General features: G+C 36.1%; 1 protein-coding gene across 3 annotated transcripts in view; it reads left to right on the top strand.

The window, feature by feature from the left end:
* Positions 1-12,961, top strand: part of RELN (reelin) — a 530,126-nt gene that overhangs the window by 311,401 nt on the left and 205,764 nt on the right. For all 3 annotated transcript variants that reach the window (XM_055133703.1, XM_055133707.1, XM_055133712.1), the window contains exon 11: positions 6,498-6,643. In XM_055133703.1, coding sequence (XP_054989678.1) covers positions 6,498-6,643 — 146 coding nt within the window. The remainder of the gene's footprint in view (positions 1-6,497; positions 6,644-12,961) is intronic.

Raw genomic sequence — 12,961 nt, 5'->3', positions numbered from 1 at the left:
GTGCATGATAATAGCTATAGCATAGTGAAAGGCTTAGAAAACACAATGATTTGTAGACTATAAGTCTATTGCTTCACAATAGCTGAATCACACATCTCATTTTAATCCAGAAACTCCTATACCAATATATTTTATTTCCATCCAGGCTGTGGCTAATTTATGACTCTGCCAACAATGCCATTTTAATTAATTTTATTCATCTTATTTCTCTTTCCTCTGCTCTCCATATCTCATCTGTTTGCGTTGCTTAGATTTTAATTAAAAAATCTCTCCTCTCTAAGGAGCAATCTGAAGTGGCAAAAATAATCACTTAAAATATTACAGTCATTAAAAAATTGGCTGTGGTGGAAGCCATGCATTTTCAATTTTCCTACAAATGATGTTTTAGCTTCCTTTTAAAGTGCACTTTGTATCTGAATTGTCTGCCACCAGCCAGCTTGGCTATCAAAAATGGTCTTCCAGCTGGGTGGGCTGAGTGACAACTCCTTAATGGAGGAAATGGATGGTTCTCTGCTCATGTGGAGGGAGGGCATACCAGGCAGATTTCGTTCCATCTGCCACCAGCTCTCTCCAAGCTGGCATTGCCCAAATGCCCAATATACTTAATTCCAACAAAAAGTATATTGTCACAAAAGAAACTGTAAGACTATAGAAACATGGGGGGAAAAATAACAGGGCAATTAGACCCCAGGGACAGAATATTTAAAGGTGCCTTGGTGTTCATCTTGGATAAAAAATCTAATTAAACTGTACACATACTTTTACACGTGCAGAGGTGAAACCATTAATATTTCAGCAGAGTATGGGGAACAACCTTAGAAAAATGCCGTCCTGAATTGTGGCCAAGGACTTAGTAGATTGAGGAATTTGAACTGATGTTTCCTGTTGATGCTTTTCTGAATGGCAATTTCTTGTCACTTAGTTACACTGTGTTCTGCTTTTGAAGTAAAGGAAACCTACTTAATAGAAGTAGAAAATATTTTGGGTTGACAAATGGAAACAGAGTTAAAGTGTTTTTGAAAATAGGAATTCTGGATCCAGGAGATGATTCAGAGGACTGAAGCACATGCTTTGTGTACTGTGGCCCCAGGTTCAGTCCCCAATACTACATGGTCCTCTGGGCTCCTATCCAGGAGTAGACCCCTAGTAATGGCAGGTGTGACTCCCCCAAAGAGCAAGCAAAATAAATTGAAAATATTCTTGCATTTAGGGGGAAAATATGTCATTGCTCAAATAAAATTAATGAAACAAAGTAAAAAGAATTATAATTAATATACTCTAGTAGGGCTAGACATAAAATAGGAGAATTCACACCTTTATTTTAACTAAAATAGATGTTTAATTGTCTGTTCTATATTCAATATAAATTAGTCAACCTATACTGTTGTCTTAGGTTGTCATCTTACTTATAGCTATTTGCTCAAGAAAACTTAATACACTTTTTTACTATATTCACTATAGATCTGAACTTTGAATATTCTTGTTCTTATTATGAGTTTATATGTCACAAAGATAAGTATTTTTCTCTTAAAGATTTTAGATTTTAATTGTTATTGCATATAAATTAATCTGAATAGATTCTGAGTAAAATAGCTGGGTATTAAAAATCACTGAGAACAATTTTCCTGAAATCCATTCATCTGCCAATGTATATTATGTTGGATTTTTATCACAATAGACTGATGTTCAGTGAAGTACAAGTTTGTCTTTAAGAAAAGTGGCAACAGACATCTTACATTATTTAAGTTTTTATATCTTAATAGAATGTTTGGTAATCTGTCAAGATTTGGAGCATTTTAGACATTCTAATTATTGATTCTATCTGCCCTGAAAATAAATTAATGTGTTGGCAGTGTTTGTTACTGTCATTGTATTGTGACACATATTCTTTCACATATAGCTAACAACTTTTAAGTTGATTCAAAGAATTTAAATGACTAAGCTGTTTTAAAACAATTAAAAATATATTTTAAATACTATACATTTACCTATCACCTGGTCCTCAGGATATGGAATATAATAGTTAACTTGGAGGAAAAGAACATATTTGGAAATAAGAAGTTGTTATATTATAGTACTTAAAATTTTTTTAAATACTTCCAGATATGTTACTTTTACTCTATAAGCATGTCTATAGTATTATTCACATTATTATAACCCTGAGAAACTGAGTTCTAGCATTAAATGACACACAAAACCACATAAACCACTAGATAAAATGCATTTGAGCATAACTTCTGGTTCCTGCCTACAAACTTCTAGAGGATGATAGTGACTGAGTTTTAATTCCTGAATATCTTGATTGGTCTTTGGTTTTTATTGTTTTATTGTTAGTATGCAACTTAATCTCAGTTCACGCAAGTGCTAGTGAGTTGAATTAGATTGATGGGAAAGGTCAAGCGACCCCTCGCAAGGAGGGATCTGCAGAATGAATCCCCATTCAAAGCCAGGATGCAGATAAAATAAAAACAAAGGTGCAGAGACCGCTGTCCAAGTTTGAATGCATTCATACAAAAACTCTTAAGTATGGAGAGCCTCAGGGAAACAAGACCAATTGTAAGACACTAACTGTGACTTACATTTTCTATTTCTATTTCTATATTAATTCTTTAAAAAGCATTAATGTGAAACTCCAGCCTTTCCATGCTCCTGAATCTTCCATGAGAATTCTAGACTGGCCCTTATCCTCCAAAATACAAATAATAAACTTAGCAACGAAGAAAGATTCAGTAGACCCATTCCTGGCTCAGAATTCACAAGTGTCAAACATATCACACCCCCTCACCAATTTTACAGGCATTCTCCATTATTACACAACTTACTTATATGACCTTTACTTCAAAACTTGAAAACACTGGTGACTACTCACTACTCGCTATTAAGGAGTCAGAAATCCTGTCTTGTTCTCATTAGTTTGGTGGGGAGCAGAGCAATCAAGCGCAGTACCTGTGTTTCTGCAGACCCTGCTGCCCACCACAGCAGTGACTAGTTCTGTTGATAGGGACAGTCATGCTGTAGGGTTGTACTGCAACCTTCCTTTGATGTGGAATCCTTGTACTAAGACCGAGGAGAAGAGGATATTCAAAGAGCACTACGTCTTCCACACCCAAAAGGACATTGGTCTATCTGGGAAGGGGGAATAAATAAAGCTAAAGGTGGATTCTCTCATAAATTTGACAAACAAAATCAGAATGTCTCAGTGTAGACTTGACATTGATGTTAATAAATGGTGGTCCCTGTTTGTATCAATTTAAGTTTGGTACTGAGGATTGTTCTATTTTTACAGATTGATAAGGAAGAGCCCCCCCTTCCCAAATGGAGATTAATAAATAAGCCCAGAACTATACCATTTGATCATTCATTGAAACTGGTCAAAGACAAATTCTACTAGTTTCAGATTGTACTAGTATGAAAATGGGCTAACACTTCAAGTGAGAGCTCATTTTCTCAGATTACTCACTCCGTGCTTGATATGGTAAATATTACTTGTATTTCATGTCCAGCCACTATTGTATTTACAGTGAATTGTAGTTATGTGAATATATGGACCAGAACGTATAATTGTTAGCTAATTTTCAAGAGCAATGATTACAGATGTTCCCTTAAATTACCAAATGTGTTTGGCAACAGCAAAATAACGAACAAAAAAATCCTATATAATTTGTCTAGTTTTCTAAAATACTATTTATTTAAATAGTATTTTAAAATTAGCAACATACTATATATTTTATTAAAATTTTATATAAATTTTACATAAATTTTCCATCTCCACCAAATTAAAATATAATGAAATGTGCTAATAATAGTAATCCTAGAAGAGTAGCAAAACAGAATTATATATAACAGTCTTAAGTTAATAACAATTCTAAAATAGAACCAAAATGTAAATAATAAAAATTATATTTAGCTACAATTACCTTTGCTTCATGTTAGTTGAGCCATTCTTTTTTTCTGAACTAATATAGATTATTAAATTAGAATGCATATAATGCTCTTTTCACATTTAACAGTCATTTCTCTTTTCACATTCATAGACATGTACGCTGTTCCTTGGATAGTGACTTAATGTGTCATTTGCATTGATGTCAGAATCCAAATTAGCATAGGCCACAGTTGTTCAAGACTGTGAAGATAATTGTGTACATCATTGTTTAGAGCTTAGTGGGTGTTTTTATCAAGAGACATCATTGTTCTACAGTAATAGTCATCTTTACAAAATTAGAATTAGTAGAGTATCTTTGGGTTTGTCATCACTTGATAGTTTATATTTACTGTTAAATGAATTGAATCCCAGTTTTGACCATTGTGTGTGGGTTAGGGATCTCACATAATTAGCCCAGTTTAGCCCCCTTGAAGAATATGTATTCATTGTGCTATGTAAAATCACCTCAGGCAGTTGATGTATGCCAAAACAAGAGTATTATTTGTTTTTTTGTTTTGTTTTGTTTTGTTTTTTGCTTTTTTTGGTCACACCCAGCGATGCACGGGGTTACTCCTGGCTCTGCACTCAGGAATTAATCCTGGCAGTGCTCAGGGGACCATATGGGATGCTGGGAATCGAATCTGGGTCGGCCGTGTGCAAGGCAAATGCCCTACCCGTGTAAAACAAGAGTATTATTTAAGGTGTCCCACTTGTATTGTAAAATGATATCTCTAAGACTATATACTTTGACTCACTTGAACCTCTGAAAAAAGTTATTTACTCTTACTCAAAGCCTCACTTAAAGTCTCTGGGAACTTTAATTACTTTCAATATAGTGCACTAATTCTTCACTCAGTTGATTTTACCAGCCATAACTATTTTATTGCAAAATATTTCTTTGAGCGCATCATTTTCTTGTTCTCGAAGATAAGTAACAAGAAAATATTGAAATCTCAAACAGAGATGGCCGTTTAAGATAATTAAGTCTAATTTTCAATACCAATTTTGCTTATTTGAACTTGAACTTGGACTTTTATTTGTTCCTTTAAAACTACCTATGGAGTTCATTCATGAGGCCAGTTCATCTAAATCTGAACTGGAGAGTGATTGTCACCCTCTCTCATTCATTAGTCTTTACCTGTGTTCCTAATATTAAAATCTATCTTTGATACATTTTTAGACAACAATCTTTTGATAGAGATTAAATATATAAACATCTTACCTCCAGTGTAATGCCTTTCTTAATGTCTTCTGCATGAGTTTTCTATGAAAGATTAGTTGAAACAGTAACAATAAGTGTCTCAATGAGAGACGTTACTGGTGCCCGCTTGAACAAATCAAAGAGCAACGGGATGACAGTGACAGTGACAGTGATTACTTAGAAAGACATAGCTGTATCATTTACCATTTATTATATTTTTCAATAAATATTTAAAATTATTACCTTATTCCTAGAGCTGTGTGCACTAGAATGCAGTGAGGAGCAAAATGGATCTTTATTCTGCAGAACTGGTCATTTTCATACATTTTATTTTTCTCATTTCTATTTTAAGAGTATATAAAACTTAAAATAATTTTTACCTTTAGTTTATTAGCATTTGTCAATATGTGACTTGTTACCAAAAATGAATTTTTAAAAATACTTAAAAAAACTTAAAATAAATTTTAAGTATTTAAAAATGCTTCTAAAAAACCTATTTTTAAAGTACTCCATTTTCTCAACACTGAATTGTTATCTTGCCTTTGACAATTTGAGATGAAAAATAGTTTGGTCAAGAAAAGTATTACAGAAAATTCTTTGTTTTTATTATTTATATGACTCTTGTTCTTTTATTTCTTTAAAGTTAGGTAATGTGGTTACATTAATGTTGACATGTAACGTTTTGATACATATGGTTACTGCTAGTGTTTTGTGTGGGTTTTTGTTTTTTTGGGTTTTTTTTTTGAGAGAAACAAACTGTGAATTCCCAGCTTCTCACTGGGGACATCTTGAATGTCTCAGGTATGGTCAGAAACTTTTACTCAAAAGGTAGCTGATAATATATGATTATATCAGGGATTAGTTTGACCTTTTCTATATTCAATGTTTTGATTAGCTGGCTATTCTACTCATATCCCATTTACAGAAAAAAAATGTGAAAGACTTGAATGGCAAGCCAGAAATGTGGAATATTGAAAAGGTCAGTGTGATTTAGTCCATAACCACACGATTGAAAATATATGACAAGTCATTATCACACTTAGTTCAACAAGGACTGTGGTAAAGATAGGAAATTATTTCAATTAAACTATTCTTGTTTCATACTGAAGCCAGAGTTGGCAGAGCTCAAATGCCCTCTTGACTCCATTTGTCTGATAACGAAATAAGTTAGAAGCAAATTGTAATTGAATTAAACAAGAACAAAAAAATAGAAAAGGTATCCAGCTCTCTTTTGATCTGAGAGTCCATTTGTAAGGGGAGTAATCTAATGACTTTGATACAAATTCTAATTATATATGAATAAGACAGATACACTTACAAAACTAATTCAACAGCCACCCCATGCTCTCTCTCTCCTTTTTTTTTTATCTACAGCATAGCTGTCAGTCAGATGGGAACTCCATTTATTTCCATGGAAATGAAGGCAGTGAGTTCAATTTTGCAACCACCCGGGATGTAGATCTATCTACAGAGGATATTCAAGAGCAATGGTCAGAAGAATTTGAGAGCCATCCTACCGGGTAAGTAATTGTTACATCCCATGCTGTGTATAGCACATAATTCACCCATTGAACATATTTTAAATGCATATTGTTAAACAGCAAAAGAACATTTCAATAAAAAAAGTTGATTTTTTTCCATGGATAAACCAAAAAGAGTAGTACACATACACTAAATAATATTTAATCAGCTATTTTATGATTGAAAATGCTTTATTGCTTCAGTTGAATCAGTTACATCTAATCTTTGATTCTTTAGCTCTAATTTGTAAAACGTTATTTTCCTCTGTGTATATAGCTTTAAATTGTTTTCCTGGGATCTGAGATTTATAAATCTCAGGCCTTATTTTCAGAAGAATATGGTTTTAATCCATAAAAATTGGTTCAGGGGTGAACATTTACCTTTGGAGAGAATTTTTAAGAAGGACTATGGGGCTGCAGTAGAAAATACCTGAAGCAGTGATGATGGTTTTGTGGGCGTGTTTTTTGTTGTTGTTTTTGTTTTTTTATTTTGAGCTGTGTGCTTGCTTTCTAGGTCCTGTCTTTTAAGTTATTTTCTACTAATCAAGTGGCATTTTCAGATGTTCAAGTTGAAAACTATTGGCTCAGAGAATCAAAATTTGTATGTTAGTATGAGTTAGAAGAAAATCCTAGAAATTTCTGGATTCTGTTTCTTGAGGCTATGATGCCCATTAATTAAATTAACATAAAATGAAATTTTATAACAAATACTAAAAAATAATTTAACTGTTAACTGTGGAAAGTTTCTCTAGCACACAATGGCATACAATTTGGTTGTATCTCTCAGATCTCAACAAATTAAATCAAAACTGAATGAAATTTCTAAGAACTGCTCTTCTCCTGACACCCCCACTTCCTGTTCAGTGCTCGGGAACTGCCTTCATACACAGTGAGGGAAGTCTAACCAGCAACCTGAACTGCCTTTGCTGCTGTGTCTGCTGCCATGTAGCATTACTGAAAGATTTTTACTGCAGTTGACTGAGCTTCTTAAATAGAGTGATACCTTGAAGGACCACCCCCTATCTCATCCCCAGACCCACCTTTCTGGGCTTCACTTGAGCCCTTCAGTCTACAAAATCCTCCTCCTCTAAGCTTCTGGTTTTGCTTAAAGTTCTACTCCCAGTGGCATTTGCATGTCTTCCTTGCTGTTCTTGTTCTTCTCCAGGAGCTGAGCTTTTGTATAATACACAGAGCTCATTGCACTCCCATCAGATTTTAATGGAGTCCGGAACCTTGACAGTGCACAAATAAGATGTGTTTATCTTCCTTTGGGAAATAAAGTATTTGTCACCAGCTCTGAACTCTGAATCAAAACACTAATTCTGGTGGGGGAGATAGTTCAGGGGTGGGGAGAAGGGACTTGCTTTTCACAAGGCCGAAGCTAATTCAGTCCCTGGGGCTGCATTATAGTCACTAGAGCACAGAGTGATGAGGAGTAAGGCTATAAGTGGGTAAGTACCCGACCTAACCCACACTCCCCACCACTGCATCAAGTGATCTAGTATGCTAACTCAACCTCACCTTCCTAGTTATGGAATTTTACTACCTTAGAGGAGGTTCCAAAGTTTGAAACATAAGAGACTTCTTAAACCCCCACCCCATACCTTTATCAATGTAAGCAAATACCATTCATGTAGTGGTTCTGGGTCATCCTCAGAGAACCAGATCTTCTGTTCTACAGAAGCAGGGAGAGAAACACAAGTTTAATCTCTAACAGTCTCTCCCTCTTCCTATCTCTCTCTCTAACACACACACACACACACACACACACACACACATACCTTGGAAGTCTTCACTTGAGGCTTTATATCCATCTGTCCTCTCTCCCAAAATGTCCCTAGTTTCTTGTATTTTAAGATCTTCACTAGTATGTTAGTAGAGACTTTGTTTAGACACATAGAAAACCTCTAAATAAATTAAATTTAGAGGAAATGATATGATATTTCAAGAAGGAAAATATTTTATCAAAGTAGGTTTATTAGTTCAGAGCCAAAGATAGCTAAATGATATATTCCAGTGAACAAATCATACATTCTGTTTTCACAGAGCACTAATGATATTTAAAAATTTTTGTGGCTGAACCAAATTATTCATCCTCTGAAACACAGAGAGAACTAAGATTATTTGTGCCTGAAAAAAGTCCTGAAGTTAATAAGGGATATCACAGAAGATTTCATTCACTCAGTGACTCCAGTGGTTTTAATGATACTCTGGCTATTTCTCAGGACCAAGGATTCATCAGGGTTTTGGTCATAACAGGCTGATACTTTTAGACCACGGTATTGTCAGCATTTCTCTTTCAGTAGCATAAAATAATGTGCTTGACAAAAAGCACCTGTGCAGCTCTAATTGGTAGATTCATCTAAATTCTAAAAGCAGTTTAGTTATTCTAGCAACCACACCTTAGGTTTATTTGCAGCTTCTCCCTTAGGATATCAGGTCTCACATTCCCACACACACCAATTACCTAACTAAAGTTTTCATCTGAGGCTCAGTTATCAAGTTAGTATTATATAATAAGCATTTAAAGTAATGAGAGAATCTAGTGTTCTCTGTGTTTGAGATGCTGATAAAAATGCAAGTTCAGTCCATAATGAATGATATTGGTTCCCCACACCCACCCACACCCAATTCCAAATGTTGCATTAGTCTGTAGCACTGTAGCATTGTTGTCTAATTGTTCATCAATTTGCTCGAGTCGAGTGGGCACCAGTAACGTCTCCACTGTAAGACTTGTTGTTACTGTTTTTGGCATATCCAATACACCACAGGTAGCTTGCCAGGCTCTGCTGTGCGGGTGGATACTGTCGGTAGCTTTCTGGGCTCTCTGAGAGGGATGGAGGAATCAAATCCTGGTAGGCCGAGTGCAAGGCAAATGCCCTACCCGCTGTGCTATTTCTCCAGTCGGCTTTATTAGTCTAGGAAAAAAATTGTTATTGTAATTTTTAATCATAGCTTTTGGGAAAATGTCTTGTGACAAATTCAAATTAATGTAAATCATTTTACCTAGAGCAAGAATTGACAAAGAAATCAGGTTAGGAATTGATAGGAAAATTTAAAATTCTTGGTAGGTTTTGTTTTTCTCAGCCAGGTTACTGAATATTTGCCTCATTCTTCTTCTCAATCATCACCACCTACACAAACAGTTTATCATTATAAACTCGTTTGCTAAAATAGAAAACATAAATGATAAATCCCCACTAAATTGAAGAGTATAAAATTAAATTCAGTGAATTCTGCATATTTTGAGGGTACTTTTTTTGGTTTGGTTTGTTTTTAGTTTTGGGATTACCTGCAGCACTTTTTGGGTCTTAATCCAGCCTGTGCCCTGAGGGATCACTCCTGACAGGGATTGGGGGAACCATATGGGTGCCAGTGATTGGACTCAGGTTGGTCACGTCCCAGGCTACCGCCCTACCAACTTGTACTATTTCTCTGCCCCCACCCCCCACCACCAAGGTCACATTTTTTTTAAGAAAAAAATGTTTCTATGGATAAAATATTGTCATTGCTTAATTATGTTTTTCTCCATAAAGAATTATGAAAAAATATGCAGTCCTCTCTAATAATACCTCCAAAATCTTTAGTATGAAAAAGAATACAGACACTAAGTCACTCAACCTTTTACTGAGACACATTTTCCCAACAACTTCTAGTTTTTTAGTTGAATCAAAGGTATTTGATTTAAAATCACAAGGATGCAAGAGCTGTTTGTCTTTACTATCGCAAAGTTGCCCCAACTCAACATTGACCATTTTAAGTGGGATTTTAGTTTTTGATCCTAAAGAAAATACATCTGTTACTTCAGCAAGAAAGAGACTTAAACAGATACACTGATAATTTATGTGAGTCTTTCTAAACTTTGGCTTAACCTTAACAAACACATCATTTGATTAGCACACATCTCACCTAGCTGAGGCTGTTTTTAGATGGGAAGGGGCTCTGTAGAGGAATATTGCTAGACTGTGGAAGGTGTATATGTCTTTTGTCTCAAATGCAAACATTGTATATTTTTTATATTTACTTCTTTTTCTTTAAAAAATGAATTTGTTTCAATACTGTCAGGAAAGCATTTGTGTTAAAGATAAATGCCACAAATGTCAGAATATTGGACTGTTGAATTTGCAGCCTTCCCAGCTGACTTAGAAATGCTTAGACATTATAGAAAATGAGGAAACAAATCTATGATGTGTGTGTGAGAGAGGGGGGGCGAGAGGAAGGAATCTGAGGGAAGGAAAAAACTCTAGTCAGGCCTTATACTGAATGGACTATAGAAAAGTCTCAACTGGTTTCGTTGATGGATGCTGGTCTCCAGAATCAGGACTGAAGCTGGGCACTGAAAGGGGGTCACTAAGTCAGATTCTTTACTCCATCCCCTTTGAAGCCAGGGCTTCTGGCCCAGGAAAGAACAATGAATAAGCAGCAGGGCAATGCCTGGTAAGTGGAAACCACAAAGGTTTGAAATTCCCAGAATAGTCCTCACACACAGCTACTTCCACCCCTGGCCAGTGACATTTTGACACCAAAACTGAGGAAAGATAGCAGGTAGAGATGAAATAACATGATCTAGAATGATCGAATTGTGTTACTGATATGTTTAAATGAGTTTATGCCTATCTATGTTGTGTTTTCTATTTACTGCATCTTTTATTGTTTAGTCTTGTTCATTTTTCTGATTCATCATCATCACTGTCATCACTATCATCCCGTTGTTCATCCATTTGCTCGAGTAGGCGCCAGTAACGTCTTCATTTGTCCCTGTCACGTGCTAGTGCAGCCCAATGTCATCTGCTCGCTTCAGGAACACAAAGAGCACATTGTCGTTACTCTTTCTGGCATATCAAATGCATCACAGGTAGCTTGCCACAGGCTCTGCTGTGTGGGAAAAAGACTAAAATAAATAAATAAAAATAAAGAGATAGTGCAGTCGCAAATGTGGCCACACACTCCAGGAAAAATTGTGTTGCTCCCTTCCTGGAGCTTTGTTTTATAGTCTCTGGATCTTGGCCATTGCTGAGATTACATGGTGCTTGGGGGAGTTTGTGGATGTGACTGCCACACTACTGGAAAACTGGGGATCTGGGTGGAGAAGGCCCAGTTCCGATTAGATTGAGTAAATTATCTGTGCTCTGTTATCTGAATGTCTTAGAGGTTTTATGGCCTCATATAATTTTTCAACACCTATGTAGGATAACATTGGTTCTTTCTGCTTTGCCACAGGGAGCTTTGGTTTATTGGTTGCATCCATTCACAATGCTCCTGAGGCACTCCCATTCCTCTGTGTTTATCTGTAACTTCTTTCTTTGTGCTCTGCTTCCTCAACAGGTCAATCACCTTAATCTACTAATCAGACTCTGTTAACTTGTAAATATTGCTTTTCTCTTCTCCTTATGTCCTTTGCATAATTAATTCAGAGCAATGTCCTTTTTGTATAGACACAGGAAGATAGTTAATGCTATGTTTTTGTAACCTGGGAGTTAATTGACTCCGAATAATATTCACTCCTGGGCATCTGTTTTCTCAATTTAAGACTCAGTTGTCCTTAGTTCTTAGTACCCCAAAAACAAGGGACTGGATGTACCCAGGGCTAGCTCTGAGCTACCCTGGCATCAAAGTTGGGCCAGCTCAAGCACCATAATACTTAACTTTAAGTTAAGAGCATGGTCATGGACAAATTCTGTCATGATCCGAAAAGTAACAACTAGATTAGGACCCTGCTAGAGTTAGGGAAGTTTAATCCGGCCTGAGAACTGTAGTCTGGGATCTATAGCCAGATGTCCCCAGGAGAGTCACCCTACAAGCTTAATGTATGTCTTACAAAATAAGTAATATTAAGAAGTAGAATTAAGATGAATGTTTAAATGGTTATTGGAGTAAGGAAAGGAGAAAAAAAAGTAGGTTGTATTTTGCTCTTGAACCAATCTTCTGGATGCAGGCAATCAGGAAGGGCATTGATACGTTAATTTTGCTACTGGATGGTGTGGTTCCTACCCCCAATGCAGGGAGGTGAGGAGAGACTAGAGAGAGACCAAGGCAGTGAGTTGGAACACTGAGAGATGAGGGAGGGAGACAGGAGGTGATGGGAATGAGGGGATTAGTGAGACTGGAACAGGTGTGTGGGGAGAATGGAATAAATGGCAACTGATCACCAACCAGCCGGGCTCTTGTTTCCTTCTTCATTTGCCCAGGGCATTGGCCATTCGGGATGGGGAAATGGTGTGAGACCCCCAAATGCAGCCAATGAGAGAGAGCCGTGGGATTCCCAGTCATTTGGTTATTACACAACATATATTTACATTTAAAGTTTTCTCCTAACAG

The sequence above is a fragment of the Sorex araneus genome, chromosome 1, assembly GCF_027595985.1.
Source record: "Sorex araneus isolate mSorAra2 chromosome 1, mSorAra2.pri, whole genome shotgun sequence".
Lineage (NCBI taxonomy): Eukaryota > Metazoa > Chordata > Mammalia > Eulipotyphla > Soricidae > Sorex > Sorex araneus.
Note: the sequence above shows the minus strand (reverse complement) of the source record. Positions and strands in the feature narration are given on the sequence as shown.